Source organism: Talpa europaea, assembly GCF_964194135.1.
Source record: "Talpa europaea genome assembly, chromosome: 9".
Lineage (NCBI taxonomy): Eukaryota > Metazoa > Chordata > Mammalia > Eulipotyphla > Talpidae > Talpa > Talpa europaea.
The window spans coordinates 12,679,137-12,706,838 of NC_140076.1; the positions used below are offsets into that span (position 1 = coordinate 12,679,137).

The 27,702-nt window shown below is 41.1% G+C and overlaps 1 protein-coding gene across 5 annotated transcripts in view; it reads left to right on the plus strand.

Annotated features, from left to right (window-relative positions):
* Positions 1-2,342: 2,342 nt before the first annotated feature.
* Positions 2,343-27,702, plus strand: part of KDM1A (lysine demethylase 1A) — a gene marked incomplete at its 5' end in the record, with an annotated part of 54,815 nt that continues 29,455 nt past the window's right edge. For 3 of the 5 annotated variants that reach the window (XM_084241518.1, XM_084241519.1, XM_084241520.1), the window contains 3 exons: positions 2,343-2,687; positions 12,941-13,106; positions 25,533-25,592. In XM_084241518.1, the coding sequence (XP_084097644.1) occupies positions 2,343-2,687; positions 12,941-13,106; positions 25,533-25,592 (571 nt within the window). The remainder of the gene's footprint in view (positions 2,688-12,940; positions 13,107-25,532; positions 25,593-27,702) is intronic. The other 2 variants (XM_084241521.1, XM_084241522.1) reach the window with 1 other exon arrangement.

The following is a 27,702-nucleotide window of genomic DNA, read 5'->3' on the forward strand; positions in this document are numbered from 1 at the left end:
TCCAGGTGAGAGTGTCTGAATCCATCTGCTCCCTGCCTTTTATTGTTTTGAGTCCCTTGGCTCCTTCCCTTGCTCCCTTCAGAGGTAAGGCTTTCAAAACCTTATTGGCCCTGGTACAGGTTAAAACCTGATTGGCATGTTTTCAAAACTGGCCCAGGTTTCAAAATGCAAACTCCACTGCCAGGTGAAACCCAGCTGCACCAGGGTCAATGTCTCTGCTGCACCACTGAAACAAGGAGCCATCAAACTCATTTCACATTTGGATTCTATCGCTAGAGGCTAATTTTACCATTTCTTGAACTTCATGTAAGTGGAATCATTTTTTCAAATTACACTTTGAAAAGATGTTGCCAGAAATGCTGGTAGTGAATACCTGTCACTACCAAAGAGCTAATAAGCAGAGACAGTAATTGAATTTGCAAGTGTTTCTACTTAGACAGCAGGCCAGCGATCTGAGAATGGTGGGCGTATCACCCTGAAGAAACTGTTGTGCAATGGCCATTGACCTGAAAGAACAGTGGGCATAGTGCCCTGTAAAAACCGTTCTGCCATATCATCTCGAGCTGGCCTTTTTTATAATGAATTGCATAAAGACAGTCATAAGCAAACAGCCCAGCACAGTTGTTGTTTCTGGTATTCCTCACATTCAACCCCAAAACTTGGTATCAGCCTCTGGGTTAACTTGATTCTGGTACACCTGTTGGTGTCAGTGTCCAGCATGGCTTTGGGCATCATTAGGGCAGGAATCTCATTTTATTTTATTTTAAAGATTTATTTATTTATGCATACAAGAACTTGGGTACAGGCCAGAGATGTGGAGGGTGAGAGGATTCACCAGAGACAGAGTGGGGAACAGAACAGGCAGACTGACTGAAATACACTGCTGAGGGGAGCAGTGGGAGCAACAGGAGAGTCTGCTGGGCCTTGTGGGTTGCTCCCTGGCCGGCCAGGGATCGGACTGGTGCTGCAGAGGCTGTGTATTGCTTCATAGTGCGGTGCTTAATTGCTTGCGCCACCTGGGAGGCCCAGGAATCTCATTTTAAAGCAAGAGTTTTAAAGAACACAGATCATTAGTCATCCAGTGTGCACTGCAGCCTATGCTAGGTGTGTGTGTGCAGATTCTGTACTCCAATAGGTGTGGTGCCCTCCCCTTTCTCCCTAACGCCCTATCAGATATATGTAAGAAACCAAGTATATTTCTGTATAATGAGTGGAAATAAGCTTGCAAAGCACAAAACCTGTCCCAGTCTTGAGTCAGTGAAGAATCCCTAAAAGAATAAACCACAGTATTTCTACCTGGAGTAGAAAGAGATGTGGGAGCACAGCAAGTGGGAGGAGGTGCTGGTGAGGAAGTGCAGGTGAGGAAGTGCCAACAGGGGCAAAGGGTCCTGTTTATAAGAAGAGCAGGCACAAAGCCCTGGAGGCAAGAGCAATCCTGTTGGACTCAAAATTGGACTTCCTAACGTCTGTTCATTACACTGAAACTCGCTTGCCCTCCAAAATCTCCCCAGTCCAAGACCATTATGAATACATTGACCAGTTACATTCCAGTGCTTCCCCCTCACTAGACCTCACACGCTTTGAAAGTAAGAAATTAATCATTTTTTTTTTTAAGATTTATTTATTTATTTATACAAGTACTGGGTACAGTCAGAAGCGCGGGAGGGTGAGAGAATTCACCAGAGCCAGAGCGGGGAGCAGAGCAGGCAGAAGGACCAAAGTACACTGCTGAGGGGAGCAGCGGGCTGCAGGAGAGGTCTGCGCGCCATGTGGGACCCTCCTCCAGTGGCCGGGGAGCAGCCGGGGATCGAACCAGCGCTGCAGAGGCTGCGGGCTGCTTTGTAACCCAGCGCTCAACCGCTGCGCCACCGGGGAGGCCCAAGAAATTAATCATTAAACCCTTGCCACGCAGTCAGCATTAACAAAGATGGGGTGAACTGACGAACGAGCAGGTGAACGGATGAGGGAGGGCACGCAGGCATTCGCCGAAGGAAAGGGCTGCACGCGGAGGTGCGGTCTGGCCCAGCCGCCCTAAAACCTGCAAGGTGCAGTGGTCCGCGCCACAGGTCTAGGAGGCGCTCTAGGAAGCACCGCCTTCTGGGCCAGCGCGCCGCTCTAGCCGCCGGGACGCCGCTCTATGGCAGCGGGGGTGGGCGGGGCCCCGGGCGTCGGGGCCCTTTTTGTCCGGACGCCGCGGGAGCGCGCTCGGCGCGTGCGCACGCGGCGGCGGTTGGCTGCGCGCGGACCGTGTGAAGTGAGGCGAGGCGAGGCGAGGCGGCCCCGGCCCCACGGAGCGACTGACCGAGCGGCCCCTGCGGCCGGCGGCGGCCAGGAGGCCCGAGATGTTGTCTGGGAAGAAGGCGGCGGCGGCCGCCGCCGCGGCGGCCGCGGCCGGGACGGAGGCCGGCCCCGGGGCGGCGGGCGGCGCGGAGAACGGCTCTGAGGTGGCCGCGCCGCCCGCGGGCCTGGCGGGCCCCGCCGAGGCCGGGCCGGGGGCGGCCGGGGAGCGCACGCCGCGCAAGAAGGAGCCGCCGCGGGCCTCGCCTCCGGGGGGCCTGGCCGAGCCCCCCGGGTCCGCCGGCGCGCAGGCCGGGCCTACCGTGCTGCCGGGATCGGCGACCCCCATGGAGACGGGAATCGCGGAGACGCCGGAGGGGCGAAGGACCAGCCGGCGCAAGCGGGCGAAGGTGAGGGCCGAACGCCCGCGACCCCTGCGGGGCCGCCTCCCCGCGGCTGCCCGCCCCGTGACCTGCCGCCCCCGGGCCCCGGGCCCCCGGCCCCGAGCCCCCTCCGGCCCGGGCCGGTCCGCGGGGGGCGCCCCTCCCCCCAGCTGGACGGCCGGGGGCGCGGGGAGGGGCTCCCCGGGCGCTGCGAGGTCTTTGTGTGCTGGACCCGACCGTCCTGGGAGCGCGAATGACTGGGGGGGGCGGGGGAGGGGGGTGTTTTGCTCGTTTCATCTCTTGCACCTTTTCGTTCTCTTAACTGGGGAAAAAAATGGCTCCCTGACCTGGAGCTGCGGGGGGCGCCGAGGGAGACGCCGCCTGCGCGGCCGCGGGGAGTCCCCGGAGCCCAGCTGGGAGCGGCGCGGGGCTGTGGGTGATGCTGAAGAAACTGCCTTGACCTTGGTGACCGACGGGCAGGGAACATCTTTTTACAGCCTTTGCTGTGTGCTGGGAGTTTGCTTTTTTCTCTCCTTTTAGCCTCTCAACGGAGATTTTTTTTTGGGGGGGGAGGGGGGACCTAGATTTTTTTTTTTTTTAACCGAAAAAGAAGGTAATGTCAGTCAAGGTGCAAGTATTTGGGAAGACAGATTTGTCATAGACCAGCACATCCAGACTGTTATAGGACAGGGAGAGGGGCAGCCCAAACCCAGCCAGGAACCCCTTTAATATCGGGGTTGCTCTATAACAAGACGATAGCTGCCTCGCGTCTCTTGGTGCCAGGTGCTGCGTTCAGAGCATCAGCGTTTTATTTTTGCTAAACACCAGCGGTGCAGGTATCGTTAGCCCCATTTTAGGATCGAGCAGACTGAGGCACACAGTTTGAGCAACTTGCCCAAAGGCGCACAGCACAGTAAGTGGTGGAACTGGCATGTAAGCCAAACACATAGGTTGTGATAAGGTATTAGCAGTCTCTGAAACAAAGGACCACATGGGACACCAGCAGTGCGCAGGCACTGGGGCCCTCCTGGGGCACAGTCTTTAAGACTTGAAACTTCCCGAGATTTCATGGGCCAGTTGAAAAAACTGGGAATAATGGATACATGATTTTAAAATAAACCAGTCTTTTGAAGTCGTGCAGGTTATGTAATTTACACATACATCGCGTTTTCTATCTGTGGTTTAAGTGTGTTAAGTCATTGTGTATGAGGGGCTGCTTAAGAAGAGTATTGTCTGGATTGAGAGCCCTCAGATTCTTCGGCCAACATGAGAGCTCTCTCCCAAAGTAAATATCCTGTGCTAAGGAAAGAAGGAAAGGCTTTTGGGCTTTTACTAAAGCCTGAGTTAGAAAAGCACAGAGGTTGGTGACGCTTCGCTCTCAGAAATGAAATAGGGTATTGAAACCCAATACAGTTTTTCTTTAATACTTCAGTAGAGAGTGTGGCCAGAAACCCTGTGATAAGATAATTTTTTAAAAAAGCTTTGTGGTGACAGATCGCGTACTATAAAGTTTACTAGTTTTTAGTGTACAGTTCGCTGGTTTTTAGCATATTCACAAAGTTATGTAACCAGCACAATTTGAGGACCTTTTTATCACCTCTAAAAGGCACCTGTACCATTAGCAGCCACCGTCTCAGCTCTCTGCAATCACTAATCTTTCTGTGTCTATGATTTGCTTACTCTGTAAGTGGATTGATAGAATATGTGACCTTTTGTGCTTGGCTTCAGCATGTTTGCGGGGTTCACCCATGTTACATTTCCTCCATTTGGTACTTGATAAATCTATGGCCCAATCATCTCCCATGTGTGGATAAGCCACATTTTATCCATTCATCATTTGATGGACAATTAGGTTTTCCCTCTTTTTTCTTTTTTTTAAGATTTATTTATTTATACAAGAATTGGGGTACAGGCCAGATGTGCGGGAGGGTGAGAGGATTCACCAGAGACAGAGCAGGGAGCAGAACAGGCAGACTGACTGAAATACACTGCTCAGGGGAGCAGCGGGCAAGACATGAGAGGTCTGCTTGCCATGTGGGTTGCTCTGAGGCCGGCGGGGATGGAACCCGTACTGCAGAGGTGGCGGACAGCTTCACAGCCCTGCACTCAACCGCCTGCGCCACCAGGAGAGGCCGGATTTTCCCACTTTTTAACTATTGTGGATTATGCTATGAAAATTTGTGTATACTTTTTTGTGTGAACGGTTTTTGATTCTCTTGGGTACATACGTAGGAGTGGCATTTTGGTTCATATGGGATCTCTGTTTAACTTTCTGAGGAACTGCCAGTTTTCCATCAAAATGTAAAAATAGATAGAGCATGGGAATTTAACATTACAGCAGTGCATAAGGGTTCCAGTTTCTCCGTCTCCTTGATGATCGTTGATGTTAACTTATAGCTAACCCAGTAGATGCGAAGTGGTAGCTCACTATGCTTTTGATAAATACTATCCTAGTAGCTAATAATATTGAGCATCTTTTCTTGTGCTTATTGGTCATTTATATGTCTTCTTTGGTGAAATCTTTGGTTGGTTGTACAATTGGGTTATCCTTTTTTTTTTTTTTTTTAAGATTTATTTATGCATACAAGAACTGGGGTACAGGCCAGAGGTGCGGGGGTGAGAGGATTCACCAGAGACAGAGTGGGGAATAGAACAGATGGATTGACTGAAATACACTGCTGAGGGGAGCAGTGGGCGAGACAGGAGAGGTCTGCTGCGCCATGTGGGTATCTGCCTGGCCGGGGATTGAACTCGTGCTGCAGTGGCTGTGAATAGCTTCATAGGTTGCATCTTAACCCCTTGAGCTGGGTCTTGAGAAAGGGCACAGGGAGGCCCAATTGGATTATTTTTGACTAGTTGATTATTGTTGACTAGTTCTTTATATATAGTGATTACAAAAGTTTTAAATTTTCATGAGGTTCAATTTAATTTTTCTTTTTTTTTTTTTTTTTTAAGATTTAGCATACAAGAACTGGGGTACAGGCCAGAGGTGTGAGGGAGTGAGAGGATTCACCAGAGACAGAGTGGGGAGCAGAACAGGCAGACTGACTGAAATACACTGCTGAGGGGAGTAGCAGGTGAGATAAGAGAGGTCTGCTGCAGTATGTGGGCCAGCTCCCTGGCTGGGGATCAAACTGGTGCTGCAGTGGCTGTCACAGTGCTGACACTTAACCCCTTTCGTCATCAGGGAGGCCCCAATTTATCTAATTTTTCTTTTGTCTGTTTTACTTCTGGCGTTATGTATATGATAAGCCATTGCCTAATTCAGTGTAATGAAGATTTACTTTTTTTTTCCCAAGGGGTGTTCTAGTTGATCTTGCACTTAGCTCTATGATTATTTTGGAGTTAATTTTTGTACATGGTATGAAGTAGGAGTTCAGGTCTCCCTGGTGGCTCAAGGGGTTAAGCACCGCACTATAAAGCAGTTCGCACCATGAAGCAGTTCGCAGCCTCTGCAGCATGAGTTCGATCCCCGGCCAGCGAGGGAGAAACCCACATGGCGCAGCAGACCTCTCCTGTCTTGCCTGTTGCTCCCCTCAGCAGTGTATTTCAGTCTGTCTGTCTGTTCTGTTCTCCACTCTGTCTCTGGTGGGTCCTCTCACACCTCTCCCCCCCCCCCCATCTGTGGCCTATACCCCAGCTCTTGTATTCATAAATAAATAAATCTTTAAAAAAAATACACTAGGAGTTCAAGTTCATTCTTTGATGTGTAGATATCCACTGTCCCAGTATAATTTGTTGAAGATTATTCTCTTTCCCTTTAAATGGTTGGTTGATTTCTGTCTTTGCAATTTGAGGGAGGCAACTGGGAAGTAAGGAACTAGGGAAATTGACTCATTCATAGTCACTTTTGGGAGCCAGTGATTTTAGAAAATTGTGTAATCAAAATTGGATTGGAAGTGGCCCACACAATTGGAGTCCCTGAAGCTTAATTTTCATTATGTATGCTAGAATTATGAAAATATATTTAAGGTTTGAAATAGGTGAATTGTGTTGATATTTCGGGAACACTAAACAGCATCAGGAATCATGACCTTGAGCTGGGCCTTGAGAAAGGGCACAATTTATAAGTATTCTGGAAAAGAATGAACATTTTGGAGTTAATTCACCTTCCTGTAATTAATTTTCCTCAGGAAAATAAACCCTATCTTGTAAGATTATTATGTTTAAATATAATATAAACAAAATTATTGCAGTGTCTGGCATATAGTAAGTAAGTGCGCAGTAATTAAGTATAGTCAGCCCTTTATACCTGCAGATTCCTCATCAGTAGATTCAACTAACTGAAGATTGAAAATCCATGCTGTGGGCCTCCCTGGTGGTGCAGTGGATTGAGCACAGCGCTGTGAAGCTGTCCGCAGCCTCTGCAGCGCGGGTTCGATTCCCCACCGGCCAGGGAGATTCCCACATGGGGCAGCAGACCTCTCCTCTCTTGCCCGCTGCTCCCCCTCAGCAGTGCTTTCGGTTCATCTGCCTGTTTTGTTCCCCACTCTGTCTCTGGTGAATCCTCTCACCCTCCGGCGCCTCTGGCCTGTACCCCAGCTCTTGTATAAATAAAAAATAAATCTTAAAAAAAAAAAGAAAGAGCATATTAAAAAAGAAAAAAGAAAATCCATACTATGTAGTTAGGCCTATGATGGTGGCTTGTGTACTGAACATGTACAGATTTTTTTCTTGGCACTATTCCCTAAAAGCAGCTATTTATGTAGCATTTATACTGTATTAGATAATACAAGTAATAATGGAGATGATTTAAAATATAAGGAAGGAGGTATATAGGTTACATGCAAGTACAATGCCACTTAATATAAGGGACTTGAGCACCTTCAGCTTCTGTTTCTGAGGGGTCCTGGGCCTATCCCCCTGGGAATAGCTAGGGATGACTATACTATTATTGGAGAAAAGCATGTGAAGGATACCTGGGAATATAATACAAAGTCATTTTAGGAGCAGTAAGGTACCAGAGTGGACAGCTGAATGGTGGAAACAGTGGGCAGTGAGTTTAGTTGGAAATGAGGGTTTTCTAGGAACAAGTAGATTGGAGGGATCAGTAATACTTGGGTTTGTAGAGTCATGTTGGAATGTGGAGAAACAAATACTAGATCTGTGCTGTCCAGGACAGTAGTCATAGTCACATAGGTTGATCAGGTTGAGTAGGTTGATCAGGTTGATCGCTTACAGTGTGGTTAGCACAATTGAGGAAACTGAGTTTTTAATTTTAATTTAAACTTAGACACATTGTAATAAGAGCTTCAGTAGCCACACGTGGCTAGTGCTACCTTATTGGAAGCACGATTGCAGAACATTTCCATTATTGCAGAAAATTGTATCAGACAGTACTGCTCTGGACTATGAAGTACAGACTGTAAGTGGCATGAGAGTTCACAGAATGGCAAAAGGTATTGTAAGTTTGGAATAATTGGAGAATAATTTGCAGAAGAGGTGGACCTGGAATTTTAGGCATTGATTTAACAGGAAAAGGTAGGAGGAAGCTGCGTAGACCAGCATTAAAGATGTTTTGACTAATGTGTTAGAAAATGATCAGAGGTAAGTTTGAATAGTTAGAGCCAGAGAGAGTGTATAATCATTGATGGCTTGGAAAATTTGGCATTCATATTTTAGACTAGCTGAAAAGACCACATATTTGCATGATTAATCTGGCACTTATGCCCTAGTGAAATAAAAGGGAGAAAGAGTAAAACAAAAAGGACTGGAACTTTAAGGTGACTGGGAAGTGAATGAATCATGGTAGCAAGGGTGTGGAAGAGACTAGAGATGTAAATTTGAGTCATTCCTCTAAAGGTAAGAATAATTACCCTACTGCCTAAGTCCTTGGTTATAAGTAGTTGTGCTCTGAAGTCTTTGAGGAATTTTACTTAGGGGGGTGAGAGGTTTTTTTTTTTTTTTCCCCTTTTGGTAAAGATTTATTTTATTTATACAAGAGCTGGGGTACAGGCCAGATGCACGGGAGGGTGAGAGGATTCACCGGAGACAGAGTGGGGAACAGAACAGGCAGACTGACAAAATACACTGCTGAGGGGAGCAGCGGGAGAGACAGGAGAGGTCTGCTTCACCATGTGGGATTCTCGCTGGCCAGCTGGGATCAAACTTGTGCTGCAGAGGCTGCAGACAGCTTCACAGCGGCGCTCAACTGCCTGTGCTACTAGGGAGGCCCCCGGGAGTGAGAGATTTTTGATCCCTTTTTTTTAATGTATCTTTCTTTCCTCAGCAGAATAGGTTTTTTTTTGTTTTTTGTTTGTTTGTTTGTTTGTTTTTTTAGAGTTTGCATGACTCTTTCCAGTGATTTTTAAACTTTTTATTAAGTGGAGAAACCCTTTTTTACAAAATAAGATTATACAAAATCCCATAAAACACTAATTGCTTGTTTTATATCAAGAAGCTGAAAGAGCCAGATTTGAGAATGGAGGTCAAATATAATAGTTGCAGTCTTATGTCATTCAGCCTCAGCATCCAATTTCATTCTGTAGTGTTTGTTTATGAACTGTTGTGAAGACCCAGTACAACAGATTGGCGTTTCAGCTGGCCTTGCCATCTCAGGGTACTCTCTAGGTTGAACTGAAATGGCAAAAAGAAGCATTCTTAGATCTCCCCAAAATTGAATTATCCAAGCAGTATGAGTTCATGTTCTGGTGGTCTACAAAGGATTATGGTTTGGGCCTCCCTGGTGGCACAAGGGGTTACGTCTCAGCACTGTGAAACTATTACCCCGTGGCCACTACAGCACAAGTTTGATCACCAGCCAGGTTGCTGACCCGCATGGCACAGCAGACCCCTCCTGTCTCACCTGCTGCTCCCCTCAGCAGTGTTACTTCAGTCAGTCCACCTGCTCTTTTCCCCACTTTGTCTCTGATGAATCCTCTCACCTCCTACCTCTGGCCTGTAACTCAGCTCTTGTATGCATAAATAAATCTTAAAAAAAAAGAAAAAGAAAGAAACCATCATCTTTATAAAAATAAACTAAAGGGGACCTCCCTGGTGGCGCAAGGGGTTAAGCTCCGCACTATGAGGCAATCCACAGCCTCTGCAGCATGAGTTTGATCCCCTGCTGGCCAGAGAGAAACCCACATGGCCAACAGACCTCTCCTTCTCGCCCGCTCTTCCCCTCAGCAGTGTATTTCAGTCAGTCTGCCTGTTCTGTTCCCACTCTGTCTCTGGTGGGTCCTCTCACCCCCCACACCTCTGGCCTGTACCCCAGCTCTTATATGCATAAATAAATAAATCTTTAAAAAAATAAAATAAAGGGTTATGGTTTGGTTTAACACTTATGAGTATATATTCATTTTTTTGAAATTTAAAGTTAGTAAATGGAATTCCAAAGAATCATAGGGTTCCGTGGAATACAGTTTTGTTGTTACTTTTAAAGACTACCTTTAGCTATTTTTACTCTTACCTTAAGGTATTTTTCTAATCTCTTTTTTTCCCCGTAGAACCTAAGAACTCTGTATACTAGCCTTTTCCAAGTATATTCCTTGTTAGTAGGTATTCCTTCATTAAAACATTGGATTAAACAATATTAAAAGATAATTTTTGCTACAAAACTTCTCAGTGCCTTTAATTCATATTGTGTCTCCTCTTGGAAGCCTAAAAAGAATGCAGTGTTTTCCAAACTTCATCTTCATTCACAAGGTGTAGTCTTATGGAACATCCTTTGGGACAAACAGAATTACTACAGTAGAAAGTATTTTATTACTGTGTTCATCTTAGAATTTATGCATTGCCCAGTTCCATACTAGGCACTTATTAAATGATTATTGATTGAATGCCATTGATGGGCAAGAAATTGAAGAGCAGGGCCTCCCCGGTGGCGCAGCAGTTGAGCGCTGGGTTGCGAAGCTCCCGCGGCCTCCGCGGCGCCGGTTCGATCCCCGGCTGCTCCCCGGCCACTGGAGGAGGGTCCCACATGGCGCGCAGACCTCTCCTGCCGCCCGCTGCTCCCCTCAGCAGTGTACCTCGGTCCTTCTGCCTGCTCTGCTCCCCGCTCTGGCTCTGGTGAATTCTCTCACCCTCCCGTGCTTCTGACTGTACCCAGTGCATGTATAAAAACAAACAAACAAACAAATAAATAAATAAAAAACATGCCTTTAAAAAAAAAAAAAAAAAAAAAAAAAAGAAATTGAAGAGCAGAATCTTTGAGGTGGGGATTGGGGTTAAGCATTGTTGAGAGGAGAAAGAAAACTATAAACATATTTTTTTCTGCCCTTTCTTTGAAACCTTTTTCTCTCTTTGCTGATTTTTGTACTCCTGTCCTGAGGTGTGTTACTACAGTTTCTCTCAGTTGGGCTAAAGTTTTAGTATCTGCATTTTCTAGAGATTTTGTTGTAAAGTACCTATGAGTTTATTAAGGGCCGGTACACTCATTATTGTTTCTATTTTGCCATATCCTTGGTGTTCAGTATTTGATAGATGAATGTAATTATTCATGTGTTAAATGAGACTCCTAGAACATGGGTCTGAATTGTTCATTTTGCCCTTAATGTTGTTTTGTTTTTCCCAATTTTTAGCCTAACCTGTTTTCAGTAACCTACCTTAGCCATTCATTCTCCAACCCCCAAATCCTGTGGTCACATCTTTATTTATTTTTTTTTTAAGTTTTTTTTTAAAGATTATTTATTTATTTGTTTGTTTGTTTGTTTATGCAAGCACTGGGTACAGTCAGAAGCATGGGAGGGTGAGAGAATTCACCAGAGCCAGAGCAGGGAGCAGAGCAGGCAGAAGGACCAAAGTACACTGCTGAGGGGAGCAGCAGGCGGCAGGAGAGGTCTGCGCACCATGTGAGACCCTTGCCTGTGGCCGGGGATCGAACTGGCGCTGCAGAGGCTGCGGACAGCCTCACAACCCAGCGTTCAGCCACTGCGCCACCGGGGAGGCCCTTGTGGTCACATCTTTAAAAAAAGAAAAGAAAAAGGCAAAGAAAAAAGGCAGTCAGCAATCTGGAACTTTTTTTTTTTTTTTTTTTAAGATTTGTTTTATTTATGTGTATAAGAGCTGGGGTATAGGCCAGAGGTTTGGGGAGAGGGAGTAAAGGGGGAGAAAATTCATCAGAGACAGTGGGGAGCAGAACAGGCAGATCTACTGAAATACACAGCTGAGGGGAGCAGCAGGCGAGACAGGAGAGGTCTGCTGTGCCATGTGGCTTAGCTCCCTGACCAGGGATTGAACTTGTGCTGCAGTGTCTGGTGATAGCTTTGTAGTGCTGAGACTTAACCCCTTGAGCCACCAAGGAGGCCCAGTCTGGAACTATTTCAAAGATATTTCTAATGTTAAAATATACTCACTATACCCAATAGGATTTTTCTTTTCAGAAAGCTAGCAAGGTAGGGATGTTCTGTGTGGAAACCATGTTGTCTTTGCTGTCTCCACATCTAATAAATTACTTTTATCTTTTTATTGAATCTGAAATAATTAGCTATTTTTACGCTTACTAAACACTTCGTTAGGATGGGAGTCGGTGACAGTTTGGCAGTGTTCCAAGGTTGATAACCATTTGCAGTACCATATTATACATTTTGGCAAACAGGTTTGTGATATATAATCGTCCTTGTCCTAAGATCCCTTATCCCCAAAACATTCACTTAGACTGCTTCCTTTTTCTACTTCCTGGTTCTCTCCTTTATAACTTGTGTGAATCAGTAGTAAGACATGTCGCCTCCATTTCCATATTACTTCTTACTTTTTTATAATAAGGATTCTTTGCTTCATTATTCAACTTTGTTAGGTTACCAGTTACTTTTTAAGCAAAGGTACATTTTCATATATGGCTCTTTGCAACTTTTCTTCCCCCTCCCCTATCTGGTATTCTTTTGCTGTTTTTCCATCCAGTCATGGCTAACAGGGTTGGCATTAGGCTTGTTATTCTAGTCAACTATATTTTTGCCTAACTGGGGTTATTTCAGTATTTTGTTGAAACTTCTGGTATGTGAACATGGTATATAAATACATATACACACATACATTTATATACATACACACATTTACAAAATTTTAGGGGTTATAGAGAATCTCAGTTACTGATCTGAAGGTCATTACTGTGATATAACAGTTGCAGATTGGACTACATCTGAATTAACATGAGATTGCTTCATGGGAGAATTTTGTTTTTAATAGCTACCTATTATGAGTTATCTTTTTTCTTATTCTTTGCTTGTTTTTCTTAAACCTTCAAGTTAATAACAAATTCACATTCACTGATGGTTCCAAATTGAGTCCCTGATAGTATATGTTCATTGTATTTAGTTCTCCCTGGTATAATCTCCATATAGGTAGAGTACAGAGAGATGGATGAAAGCTTGGCCAACCTCTCAGAAGATGAATATTACTCAGAAGAAGAAAGAAATGCTAAAGCCGAGAAGGAAAAGAAGCTTCCCCCACCACCCCCTCAAGCCCCACCTGAAGAAGAAAATGAAAGTGAACCCGAAGAACCATCTGGTGAGTTACAGTAACCAGTCTCAGATATGTTTTATTTTAGAAATAAAAATAAATGGATTTATTTCTATTCCATAGTACTATTTATGTCTTCATTTTTTGTTTATACTTTGGCGTTTGCCAAATGTGTCTTAATGTGTGTGTGTGTATACATATGTATGTGAATAATATACATATGCACACATGTAGATGCTTACATACCTTCGTATATACATAGTGCTACTGATAATTCTCCTTTCATATGTGTCTATACATATATAGGAGGACAGTAAAGAATGGGGGTGGAAAAATCATGGTGCAGTGTAAGGTGATTGGAAAGTAGGAGAATATAAACAGTTAGAGAAAACATACAGAAAGCCAAATCCAAAGAACCAGACCTCTTGATGTTAACTCTGATTCAGAATTTAGAGACAGAATGGTTCAGAAATTGTTCTGGGATTAAGTATTTCTAATAAAACTGCCACATTGTCTTCTAACACGGTGTGTTAACAGGTCTTCTTGACTTTGAATTTTTACTGAGTTCTTCTTAAAATACCTTTTGTGTTTCTAGTAGCTCTAGGTTAGATCACCTTACCAGTTCTTTTAGTTCTACACCTTTTAAAAACAAACAAAAACTGCTTTCAGAGCCATCTGCTATATATACGTGATTTAGGTATCCAGATTAAGATTTGCTTCATTTGAGAAGTTTTATTCCTTTTCCTTTAGGTTTTTCTGCTCTATGATGTTATGTAAATCACCAGAAGTTATTTTTTAAAAAGGGGCAGCTAGTGTGGGATGGATTACAGATTAGGTATTAATTTAAACTTAGATTTAGAATTTAACAGACTTTGCCTAAAACTCATAAAAATTCACAATTCATAGTAATTGTAATAAAGGGTGATAAAGGAATATAGTTTGAGAACATTTAGAAAAAGATATATTGTGGTTTCAATTCATATCAAGATTTGGGAGTTTTCTAGAAATTGTTTTCGTAAAACTTTCAAAAATAAAAATAATTTATTGGGAGTGGTATGTCACTAAGACAAATGTAGCCTTCTCTGGACCTCAACAGTACCTCTTCTCTTTTTGTTAATTTTTTTCCTTCCTCTTTCTAATTTTTTATTTTTAGCCTTTCCCCTTTCTGGACTTCTTTCCAACTGTCCCCTTAATGCTACTCCTTTCTTCTACATTCTTCTTTGATTCTTGCCTTTCTTTTATTCTACTTTTGCTGTAGACCTGCTGATCATATACATGGAGATAATTTTTTTGATACTATCATAACTCAGGAGACTGCTGCTCTCTTAGTTTAAGGGCTGTAAGTGTAATTCAGCACATGAGCTGTTATCTCAGATGCTGCCTCACTATCTTTCTGTGTGTAGTTGTCAGTGTCTTTGTAAATAACTGGTTTACTTAGGTACACACTTTCTTTGCCTTCTGAAAAATTACAGTCTTGTTTTCTTTTTTGGCAGAGGTTCTCCCCACCCCCTGCCCCCCCCCCCCGCCTCCCCCCAAACACTTTCCACAAAAAATAAATATCTTAGCAGAGGGATTTTAGGATTTAGGGGAAATGTCTTTATGATGTTCTAATTAATTTTAACACAGTGGTTTAGATCAAGTGTTCTTAAATTTGGAGGGAAAGTTTAAGTTTTGTTTCCTAAATTTACAATGTCTTTAGTGCTCGGAGATGTGTGGGAAACAGCCAGAACTTGTCAGTACATTTCTGGTTTTGAAAATAGTTATTTTTCCTCTAAAAGTACTTTAAAAAAAAATTCTAGGATGATTTAGGGAAGTACTTACCCCTGAAAAGTAGTGGCAACTTTCAACATAATTTAGAAATTGATTGGGCCCTGATAGTGAACCATAAAACCGGGTTAGTTCAAGTATTTAGAAACTGTCCAGGGTTTCCAAATCTCTTGTCATATCAAAACCAGTTCTTTCGTTGTATGGGTATCTTAAAATCTTGAGATTCTTTACCAGATCTTCATCTTAATCACTTTAGGTAATAACTAGAAATTAACTTAATCTGCTAAAATATATCAGTAAATTTTGAATAATTTCATTCTCAGCAGTTTAAATTTGTTGAGAGAATTTTGCTTTGCTTTCCATATTAATCTTAAGAAGAGTGAAATTTTTTATTCCTTATGAAAGTACAAGGTATTCTGAAAGGCAGTGAGTCAAAGACTTGACTAGAAAATGATTACTCTAGGAGAGTTGTGAGGGGAGGCCAGAAAGGAGGGTTGGCACCTTTGTGGCCAGGCTAAGGAACTTGAACTCATGTCCTTTAAGCATTGAGTTTTTTTGAGAGACAGGTTTTGTACCAAAATACATGTTTTGGGAAAGTCAGTCTGATTTGCTGTAGAAGAATGAACTACAGGCGTCAAAAGACTGGTTTTTAGAGACAGTGACCTAAGTTGTTTTGGTAATTGGTAATTAGAAATCACTTAAGTTCTCAGTGGATTTTGGTCAGTGGGAAAATGTTCTTAACATCAAAGTTAAATTTTTATGGAAACTGGAGGCATGGATTTGTTTGTGTTTACTTAACTGGGACATAGTACTCTGCTCTGGCTTAAATATTGTTTTAGAGTTGTCAATTTTTCATAACAATGTAGCCGGTACTTTTGTGATAGTCACAATGCGTTGTTCTTATACTTAAAATCTACCTTTATTTTATTTCTTAAACATTTCTGTGTATTTTTATGTTTAATGTGTACTTTTGAACATATTTTAATATATTTTAACAAATAATAGTTGTATTTACTCTCTTCTATTGTGCATGGTAATTTTGAATGTGTGTGTGATGTGTTTGAAAGATATACAGGCTGTTAAATTATAAAAATCATTAATGTGAGAGATATGTATGGCAGGAAACTTTGCATTTAATAATGATGCAAACTTTGTTTTAATAATAATGTTTGGATTCTGTTTGTGTAATAGTCATACTCTAGGTTTGAAAGGATTTTTTTTAAATCACATGAAAGGAGCGGCAATCTCAATTAGTAAAAATACTATATTACAGAAAATATACAAAATGTATGTTTATGGGTAGGAGAATTCATTTAAAATTCATTGAAATTTGATCAAAATGCTGTTATAGCAAAGTATCCATATGACAAATGACTGATGACCAAAGATTTGATGAATTGCTTGTTCAGTATAGCAAAAAGCTAAAAGGTAGAATCAGAACCTTTTGGACTATTCTTTAGAACTTGGAATAATAGAATTTGACTTGAGAAGATGGTTTTCTTTCCTTCAAAGGAAAAAATTAGTTGTTCTAATTTGCATAGGAGTCTTTGTATTTCCAGGGCTCTTTGTTGATAAGGTGCCTGGGAGCTAGTCTTACTGATCACAGTAAGTTATAGGCCTGGTTTGCCAAGTGCTGGATTTGGCAGCATAAAGAGTTATGGTGCAAGTTCAGGTGGATAATTTAGTTTTTGTTTGTTTTTATTCTCAAATAGCTTATGTCTCCCTGGGTTTTCTCTCTTGGTATCTCTCTCCTTGCCTACAAGATGAGCTTACAGTTTGGAGAGAATTGACTCAGGTTACCTCTAAAAGAAAGATTATAGAATTCTGCTGCACCCTAATACCTAGCAGGATTTACCAGAAATTGCTTGGAAATTTCATTCCTGATAGGGTTGTTTGTGCTGACATTTTGGTCTGCTAATGCCAAATAAGTGCCTAAAATCACTTAAGTTCTCATTACATGAAGGGTAATGCATAGACTCAGAAAGCAAACCTAAGGTTTATTTTTATTTTTTTGCATAGCATTTCAGTTTAATATTTTGAGAGAGAACTAAAAATAGAGCAAGGTATATATTATTGTGCAACACATGGTTCTCACTCTCCTAATTTTTATTTTAAAGATTTATTTTATTTATGCATACAAGAACCGGGGTACAGGCCAGATGTGTGGGAGGGTGAGAGGATTCACCAGAGATAGAACGGGAAACAGAACAGGCAGACTGATGAAATACACTGCTGAGGGGAGCAGTGGGCGAGACAGGAGAGGTCTGCCGCCATGTGGGTATATCCCCGGCCGGCCGGGATTGAACCTGTACTACAGAGGCTGCACAGCTTCACAGCTCTGCGCTCAACCGCCTGCGCCACCAGGGAGACCCTCACTCTCCTAATTTTGTAGCATTTGTGAGACACAAATGTATATGTCAGTGTGTAATCGAAGGCAAAATACTCTTAAATAGTACACTTCACTGCAAAAATTCTGAAGGGACTTACAGGCAGAAAGGGTGGGAAAGAATTAAATCTTCACAGATCCTTCTTAGCTTACTGGAAGAGTTTAAGAAAAAGTTAAGAGATTTGTAGTGTAGAGGACAGATTTTTTTTTTTTAAAGATTTATTTATTTATACAAGCACTGGGTACAGTCAGAAGCGCGGGAGGGTGAGAGAATTCACCAGAGCGGGGAGCAGAGCAGGCAGAAGGACCGAAGTACGCTGCTGAGGGGAGCAGCAGGCGGCAGGAGAGGTGTGCACACCATGTGGGACCCTCCTCCGGTGGCTGGGGAGCAGCTGGGAATCAAACCGGCGCTGCAGAGGCTGCGGGCAGCCTCGCAACCCAGCGCTCAACCCTGCGCCACCGGGGAGGCCCGAGGACAGATTTTTTTTAAAGGGTGTTTTCTACACAAAATAAGGTTGCTCCAAACATAGCAATTATGCATTTTGTTCTACACACTTTAACTGTACACCAGTATTGCTTTGTTCCATTCACTATGCTGAATTCTAAGGGTTCACAGATGAAGACTAATGTAGGTCATCCTGAAAAAATCCCCAGTCCAGTAATAATTGGTTACAATGAAGAAGCAGTATGGTAAAAAGCAAATTCAGTGTATGGTGAGAATTCAAAAGTTGTTTTTACATGTTTTCCCAAAATTAGATTTTGGAAATTTTGCATTTAACATCAAGGAATGAAGTTGGGCTTCTCTGAAATAGTCAGATTTTTAACTATTTGCTCATTTTGAGTAGTAAGAACTATTGAATCAGATGCTACCATTTTATGTTTGGTCTTGTGCTGCTTTCTCAATGAATAAATTCATTTAATTGATTGTTTTATTTTCCCTTATATTAAGGCCAAATAGTCATTTGTTTATTTGAGCAACTTAAATTTTATAATTTCCTTGAATTCTTTTCACTACCCTCATTTATTTGGTTTGATAAGAGACAAACAGAATGCTTTATGTATGAGGATTTTCTCATCTGCAAAAGGGGCTTGATATGAGGCTCATAAAAGAAAATATGAACTGCTTTGTGTACAAATATCTTGTATTTATTTAACACAGGATTGAACTAGCTATATGATAGATGCTTTATTCAGGAGGAAAATCACTTTCGGACCTGGAAAGTATGATAGCCCATTTTCAATAATGCATTGCAAAATAGATTGTACCTTAAATATCTGAATCTGTAAGCTGTGTGTGTGTGTGTGAGAGACTTTTTTTTATCAAATCTTGGCATTTGCTCTTTTTAATGTTAAATCATAGGAGGAATGACAAATTTTGGTACTAATAAAGACTTTTCTCAGAGGCTAACATAATGTAATCCATGTATCAACAATTGAGATATAACAAATAATTAACATTTTGCCATATTTGCTAATCACGGAGGTTTTAAGCATTTGAAAATAGGTTTGTGTTTCTTTGGAACATTTTGTTGTTTTTTACATTTTCTGATATTTGAAGATAGAAGAGCACATCCGATTAATTAGAGCTCAGAAGTTGTATCTTCTTTGTAGTACATGGGGGAAGGAGCTCCTAGTCATAGTCTGGGAAGATATATGATAACTAGAGTTCTTAAGAAGCTTTAGCTTGAATAGGAAAAAGATATTCTTTTGTTGCAATTTCATTCATTGTTAAGAGTTATGAAAACTTACAAAAATTTTTTTTTAATCACGGGTCCAGAGTAAAGTTCAGTATTAGCTTTTTAAAGACAGGTAAATAACTGGAAAGTAGGCTTTGTTTTTGACTGCTCAAATACATCTTAAAGTGGGTAATTGAGCAATGTAGATTTTCTTTGGAACATTTTTGAAAAGTAAACTACAACCCAAGATTTTGCAACAAATTAAGGAAAACTCCTTCTGTAGAATTTGGACAGAAATTGAATGTGGGAAAAAACTAGTTCTTCCCAATGATTTCTAAAAGCTCCACTTTCCTCCCTAGATTATAGGACCTTTTCTTTATTTTGTATGAGATTCCTGCTTTTCTCACTTCTGCTCCAGTGTTTAGTCTTCAGATGTAAATCTGCAATTCCACTGCTCCTCCAGTGGTACAAAGAGCAAATTCCAGGCAGCGTCCTACCTCAGGCCAGTACCATTTTACTGATTTCTAGACCTTAAGAAGGCCATCTTTTTTAATTCAGTATTTTAAATGACTGTATAACCCTCAGATTGCAGCTCTAGTTGGAACCCATAGATTTCATTTTGGATCATTCTCTTGAAGGGTACTGATTGTTGTAAACTGTTAAATATGCATTTAATGTGCTTCACAGGAAATACTGGGGCTTTTCTTTCAGGCTAGTTTAATCTGCCTCTGAACCCAATTCACTTTCCTCTGCATTTCTTTGAACTGTTATACATCATTTATTCTTATGACAATAATCATAGTCAAAAAGTTTAACAGAAGGTGATGTGTTTGGTTCTGGTCTTGGGGCACCTCCTTTCCAGTCTTTTTATTCTTGTCCTCCATCACATTGAGTGTTGATGCTTGAGTGATGATGTACTTTAGTGGTGTTTGGTTTTTTTTTTCAAAGATTTATGCATACAAGAGCTGGGGTACAGGCTAGAGATGTTGGGGGGGGGGGTGAGAGGATTCACCAGAGACAGAGTAGGGAACAGAACAGACAGACTGACCAAAACACACTGCTGAGGGGAGCAGCGGCCAGGAGAGGTCTGCTGCGCCATGTGGGATGCTCCCTGGCGGCCTGGGATGGAATTTGTGTTAGAGACTGCGGACTGCTTCATAGTGTGGTGCTTAACCCCTTGTGCCACCAGGGAGGCCCCTTTAGTGGTGTTTTTAAAGCCAACTCTCCATACAGAGAGGATGAGACGGCAGCACAAAACAGATGATCATTAATAACTCACTACTTTCCTTATTTATTTTTTCTTTAAGTCAGTTTTCTATGTTGACCAATTCTTTAAAAATATAGTTTTCTTATGCAATAAATCATACATTTACAACTGCTTCAAACTCAGAGCCACCCTCTCTGTACTATTTTAAAGTCTTTCAGCTCCATTCTTTCTTTGATGTCCAGCCACCTTTAGCGTATTCCCATTTGCTTTTACTAGCCTGTTTCCCATACTTCCCATCTGTCTCCTGCACTTAAACTTGGAGTCATTTTTTTTTTTTTTGAGGCATGTTTTATTTATTTATTTGTTTGTTTGTTTGTTTTTTGTTTATACATGCACTGGGTACAGTCAGAAGCGCGGGAGGGTGAGAGAATTCACCAGAGCAGGGAGCAGAGCAGGCAGAAGGACCGAAGCGGGCAGCAGGAGAGGTCTGCGAGCCATGTGGGACCCTCCTCCGGTGGCTGGGGAGCAGCCGGGGATCGAACCGGCGCTGCAGAAGCCGCGGACAGCTTCGCAACCCAGCGCTCAACCGCTGCGCCACCGGGGAGGCCCAAAACTTGGAGTCATTTTAAAGTCCCTTATCCCTTTTGTCAGGTCTCTTGTAAAGTCCTATGCCTTCCTTTGGACAGCCTCTTAGATTTGTTATGCTTTACCCATTCTCACTGGCACTTTTTTCTTCTAGTGGATTTTACTTCACATCAGTTATTCAGTAGTCTTTTGTTCAGATCTTTAGCTAGGTCACCTCTTCCCTCTAATCCATTTGGTGCTAAGTGACCAGACTAGCTTAGCTAAAATATCACTTGTTTTGCTGATTTCCTGACAGAGATCATACAGCTTTCCCCTTATTGCTATTAAGATCAAGTTTAGGTTTTGACACTGAGTGTGATCCTCTTTGCCATTTGATCTCTTTCTGCTTTTTGAGATCCTCTTCTTTATTAAGCAGGGGACTGTGTAGTTCTTTGCACATACCATGCTGTGCTTTTCTCCTTGCTTTTGTAAATGTCTGGACCATGCTGGTTTTCACTGCTTCTCAGTCTGTCCATAGCAATTTGGATTTGTTCAGAAAAGCTTCCTTGATTTTCCCAAGATTATTTTAGCTTCTTGTTTACTTAAAAAAAAATCATTTCTTTCTGGATATTTTTCATCTTTGCCCTATTAGATTATAAAGCTCTTTGAAAATAGGAACTTAATCTATTCTACTTCATTGTTGTATGTGGCAGTTTGGGGATGGATATTTAGTAAACATTGAATTAGTTGAGTTTATTAAATAAGGAAATTCAACCAGTATGACAGTGTAGTGGGAACTTAAGTGTTCAAGATGGTTTTAACTTTGAGATGTCCCCTGCCAGTTTGTCAAGTTCAGTTGAAATCAACTTGGTGGTCACTTTTATTCTGTAAGTTTGGCTATTTTGATAAATTGAGCTGATGTTTAAAAAATCATTGCATTCTAGAAGATTTTGAAATTTCTCAAAATGTTTATAAAAGTTAATCGGTTTAGATGTGATTCTAAGAAACGAGTCAAAAATGAGTCTCTTGATCGGTATGTTCTGGGAACAGCAAGCCATTCTGATGTCCATGCTTGCCAGATAAAAGTATTTGAAAGTCATTATAGACTTCCTTTTAAGGTATTACAAGTGTGGTCTCTTGAGAATTAAATCAAGATGAGAAAACATCCAGTAGTGTGACTATAACTAAAGCATTTCACTGTTCTTTAAAAATGCATTAACAGATTTGCAGATTTATTAAGAGGACAACCAAAAGGCTACTAAGATAAACCAAAAGATTTTATTTTTAATTTGGAGAGGATATACACAAATAAGGATATATTAAGAGTCTCTACTTCAGGCCTCCCCGATGGCGCAGCGGTTGAGCGCTGGGTTGTGAAGCTGCCCGCAGCCGGTTTGATCCCCGGCCACCGGGCGAGGGTCCCACATGGCGCGCAGACCTCTCCTGCCGCCCGCTGCTCCCCTCAGCAGTGTACTTCGGTCCTTCTGCCTGCTCTGCTCCCTGCTCTGGCTCTGGTGAATCCTCTCACCCTCCCGCGCTTCTGACTGTACCCAGTGCTTGTATAAATAAATAAAATAAATCTTTAAAAAAAAAAAAACGTGTCTCTACTTCAAAGTTTGGGTGGGGGGAAGAGTGAGAGAGAGAGAATAAAGCATGTGTGTGTGTTAGGGGTGAAAACCTGCTCAGTGGCCCAAAGTCAAGGTGATATTAAGAAGTTACTTTTGTATATTTTACTTTTCTTTTTTGAATTTGAGTTTATGGAAGATAACACCTGTTTTTGCCTGCTGTTCGATGTCTTTGTGGTATCGTCAGAAGCAGACTCCTAGGCTGAAAGACTCAAAAAGGAAATGAATGCAGTATTTTATGTTCTAATCAGAAACACTCCATGGAAGGAGACTTAGCTACAAACCTTTCTATGTGTACTGGTTTTAAGAAAATGATGAAGAATTCGTCTGGAATACCACTAATAAAGATGCTATTTGTTTTCAACTGTCTTTGGAAAAATAGACACCCTCAAAATACTCATGAGTGTATTATGATAAGAGAGAAAATAACAGCCTCATCTTTACTTCCAAGTAAAGATAAAGTTTCTTTATCAAGTCAAGTGATACATTGTTCCTTTATTTAATTTTCAGCACTTTTTGGTTTTTTTCACTCCACTATTTCTTACATGTTTAAATCACCATATCCTTGGTTTCCTCCTATTTCTCTGCTTCAGTAAATACGTTGAAGTTTTATTTCTTTTTTGACTTTCTGCTTTTGTAAGGGATCCCTTTTAAAAATTCTTCCAGGGTATTGAATCATTTATGTATTTCTCCTACATATCTTTCTCAAAGGATAATGTCTTAAGAGAATTTTATTAATTCATTTTCTCAAAAGCAGAAGACAATAAAGGCTGTCTTTCTAAAAGAGCAACCTTGTTTTAACCTTTGAAGTACTTAAGTCAGGGGCAAGAATTCTATTATTTTGGTGGCCTCCTCGGTGGCGCAGCGGTTATGTCTCAGTACTCTAAAGTAATCAGCAGCCATTGCCACTGCAGCACGAGTTCGATCCCCAGACAGGGAGCTAACCCACATGGCATAGCAGACCTCTCCTGTCTCACCCACTCCTCCCCTCAGCAGTATATTTCAGTCAGTCCGCCTGTTCTGCTCCCCACTCTGTCTCTGGTGAATCCTCTCACCCCCCTACCCCTCTGGCCAACACCCCAGCTCTTACATGCATAAATAATTCTTCTTAAAAAATCCATATTTCTAGGGGCCTCCTTGGTGGCTCAGGCAGTTGAGCGTTTAGCTATGAAGCTGTCCACAGCCTCTGCAGTCCCGGTTCAATCCCCGCAGGCCTCAGAGCAACACACATGACGAGCAGACCTCTCCTGTCTCGCCCGCTGCTCCCTTTAGCAGTGTATTTCATCAGTCTGCCTGTTCTGTTCCCCACTCTGTCTCTGGTGAATCCTCTCACCCTCCCACGCATCTGGCCTTTACCCCAGTTCTTGTATAAATAAAATAAATCTTTAAAAAAAAATCCCTATTTCTATTAAGTACCATTGACAAAAAGGTCAATTGAGCTACCTCTTGCTTAAAAATAAATAAATGAATTAGCACATTGTATAATAAACATGTAGGAGGAAATGGAAAAATAATAGAAATTGGAAGGATAAAATAACTCAATGGCTAGCTTGAAAATATTTTTTGTTTTTCTTATTTACTTTTAGAAATAGTGAGATGTCTTTACTACAAAAGACTTTCATTCTTTGCCATGTCAGGAACATAATTTGAGAGAGAGGAACTGTATTCTTCCTAATGCCTAAATTTTGCCATTCTTAGAAACTTATTTAATTGTTCTGAACCCCTCTCCCCTCTCTTTTCAAATACAATTCAATCTTCTGAAGTGGCTTGATCCCATTTGGAGCTAAACAAAACAGTGGCAACAATTACAGTTCATTTAAAAAAACACTGCAAGATTTTATGTAAATAAAATGGACATTTCCAGTTTAAACTTTTAAAGTAAAAAAATGTAGGATCTGCATTTTTAGACACTTGCATCTTGGATTTAAAAATTGGAGTCATCTTTTCATAATTATATGCCTGTATCCAAAGGCTGTAAGCAATAAATCACAGATCTTGTCTGAGAAGCATAACCTTCTAGAATAGAACTTTGAAAAGACCCTTTAGACAAGAACATCATGAAATAATTTTAGAATGAGATCCTATTTGACCTTCAAAGCAAAGCATATACCTTCTAGCAAGGCATTCTAATATAAAAAATCATATCTAAGCACCTTCATGTACTTGAAGATGTTATTTTAAATCTCCCAGTCCTAGGAGCATTCTTAAAGTAAGGGGGCTTTGTTAGTTTCACTTTTCTGCTCCCTTTTAACTCAAGTGGTAGAATAAATCAGTCTGCTTTCTCATTGGAATTCTTTTAAAATAAACTGTTTAATGAAGGTTTTACAATTTTATGTCACTGGGGGGTAGTGTTTTCCTGTCTTCCAAAGATCAAACTATAGTTTTCCTAGTGTTTCTGAGGCGGCTAGCAGTATAAGAGAATTATAGCATCTGTCTTGGTGATAGATTTTGAGTCTGGAAGATGACCTATCCTGACTTCCTCAGATAGTGATTTTTTTCTTGAAGTTATTTCTACGCATTAATAAAGAAAATGTCTTAGCAAGCTGATTGTGTACCTTGAGATGGAAGCTACTCACAGATCTTGGCCTGCCCTGTCCTGGACCTCCATGTGTCTATGTTTATTGGCATATGAATGCAGGGCATCTTATGGTGTGTTCCAAAGTTATACTAAGGAAGCACTGGCATATTGAGATCTAGTACTGTCTAGTATTTACATTAAATGAAATTTCTTTTGGAACTGTGTCTTATAGTCCCTGCTTTGAAAACAGGAGAATTTTTTCATTAAAATAATAAATCTTTTCATCTTATCTTATATGTATTCTTTATTAGATAGAAAGGTAAAGTTACAGAGATACTGAGCTGTCAGTATACTGTTGTAGCTCCAGGTCCTAGAGCCCATGTCACCCCACTCAGTCTAGCAACAAGTAGTAAAAGACATTGGAATCTCCTTTTTTCCCATTCAGCCTTAACTACTAAATAAGACTTACAGCAGGGATTTAGCAATCAGAAATACCATGTACTTTACTACCTTTCAACAAGAAGCAGCATGTAAAATTGAAATTTCTTGATCAGAAGTTGGAAGACTATGATGTGATTTCCTGGGCCTTGATTCCAGAAGAAGGAGCTCTTTGAATATGGGTTTACTAGTTGGTGGTGAATCCATGAGTCACCGACTATTAGGCCTTTATGTCCAGATATTATCTTAATTTATGGAGTAAGGTCCCTGAGTTCTCCTCTTTCCTTCCACAGGGCAAGCAGGAGGACTTCAAGACGACAGTTCTGGAGGGTATGGAGACGGCCAAGCATCAGGTGAGGGTGGCATTAGATGCTTGCCACTTAGCAAGAGCCGCCAAGTCAGGGATTGATGCTTGCAAGTGTTTTTGGCTGTGGTATCCACATTTTAGCCGGCAGTGCAGGGGAAATTTAACCCACGGAACAGAACAGTATGATAGGCATATAGCCAGAACGAAAGCAAGCAAAGCCATTTGAAGTCCTCAGGCCGATCTCAGCCCTCCGCTTTTCTTCATGTTTTTGAGGAGATGGCGGGTATTTTTCTCCCCAGCAGCCTTTATCACGACAGTAAACATGATATAAAGCATAGGTATAAGAATCATGGGACCTTTAGAAGAAACATTGCTCTATACGTAGAGAGGAGAATCAATAAGTTGGAAAGTCCTCAAAAAATAGGTCAGAAAGGCATTCTAGGACTAGTTGGAATTATGCAGGGAAGTGACTCTGTTTAGAAATGGTACTGGGCACATTTTTTACAATTAACATGTAGTTAATATTTCATATTTTAAACATTTTGTCTCTCAAAAGAAAATTATCTTTTAAAAAGTTTGCTCAAAATGCTCTTTCTTTTTAGATCAAACTATGAGATTTTTACTTCTAGAAAAAAGGTGTTAAGTGATTTATAGGGGCCCATCTGGAATAAAGTTCCAGGAATTCATAGGTGTATGTGTGGATTTCATCCTTTGCCTCTTAAAGGATGTTTTTGTGTGTTCCAGTACTCCAGTCTGGCTTACATATATATTTTAGAAAGAATTGGAATACATACATTAAATTACTTCATTTTTTGGAGTTTGTCACTTTCCAGGGTTAAGTTTACTTTAAAGGTATGTGTCTATTGAAGTTTGTGTATAGCACAGATACAGGGAGCATTCATATTTTACTTTCTTTGATCATAGATAGTTCAGTGTTAATAAAGAAGTCAGTATTTAAGGGGTCCAGAATGTTAAGAAATAGACTTCTTTAAATGCTATCCCAAGGACTGAGCTTGATAATCAGTACTTGATTATCTTAGGAGTTAAATTCCTTATTCAGAACCTCTATCTATGGCAGATAATAAACCTTTAAGAATACACAGTGTGCTATTGAATCTTCAGTGGAATTGTTGTTGAAGATCAGGGATAATCTTTAGAATTTTAATCTTGGAAAAAATGCAAGTTTTCTTGTTACTTTTTGTTTTGTGTAAATACATTTGTTCTTTTGATTAAATAACACCAGTTGATCGTTGACAGTGAAAGCAGACTTTATATAAAACTGTAGTGCTACTGACTTATTAGAACATGAGTTTTAAGGTTTCTAGGAGTGGTGGTGACTATTCTGAACCTTTCAAGAGCTCTCTTCAGATCTTTGTCATGTTCACAAGCATGCATTTGCGAGATGATCAGAGATAGAAACATGGGCTTATAGGTGATCAGCGTTCTTCTCAATATAGTCAAATGACTCTCATGAGTCTTTTGGGACCAGGATCATATCTTGACATTTAAAAATCTACATCAAGTTTGTGTATACATCCTAAATCTTTAAAGTTAGATGGGAACTTGAAGTCATTTTGTTTAGCTTCCTGCCTTTGGAGTATTGTATCACCCCTGTTTTATGGATAAGATCTGAGACAGTGAAATCAATCAAGGTTATGCCAACAGATGTTTTGTTTTTTATGCATAGACTTCCTTATACCCTCACTCATAGAATCATTTAACGTTTGAATTAATTGAAAGCATAAGGAATTGTATGATTCTCCTCTTTTTTTCCCTCCTTCCCCAATTCTTCACTCTTTATTTTTAAACTCTGATAGGACTGGATATGGTACATCTGTAGTTATTTGATTTTAGGTATTTTGTATGTAGATCCACCAGGCTTTTGTTTTCATTCTTCAACTAGAAATCCTGTTTGCAGTTGATTTATCAGCTTGGGGTGGGGGGAGTCAAGTAACTCTTCTCTATTAATTTTTACTTGTTTCCTTACTGTACTCGGGATGCTACCTGTATCATATCAGAATAGTGGAGAGAATGATTTCCAGGAATAGAACGCCTTACATAGCCTGACTTACTCCTGTCCCCTTTTCTGTCTCTGCTATCTCTGAGAAAATCTAAATTATTCCCTTAAATATGTCTCTACTTTTACTGTGTTTTCA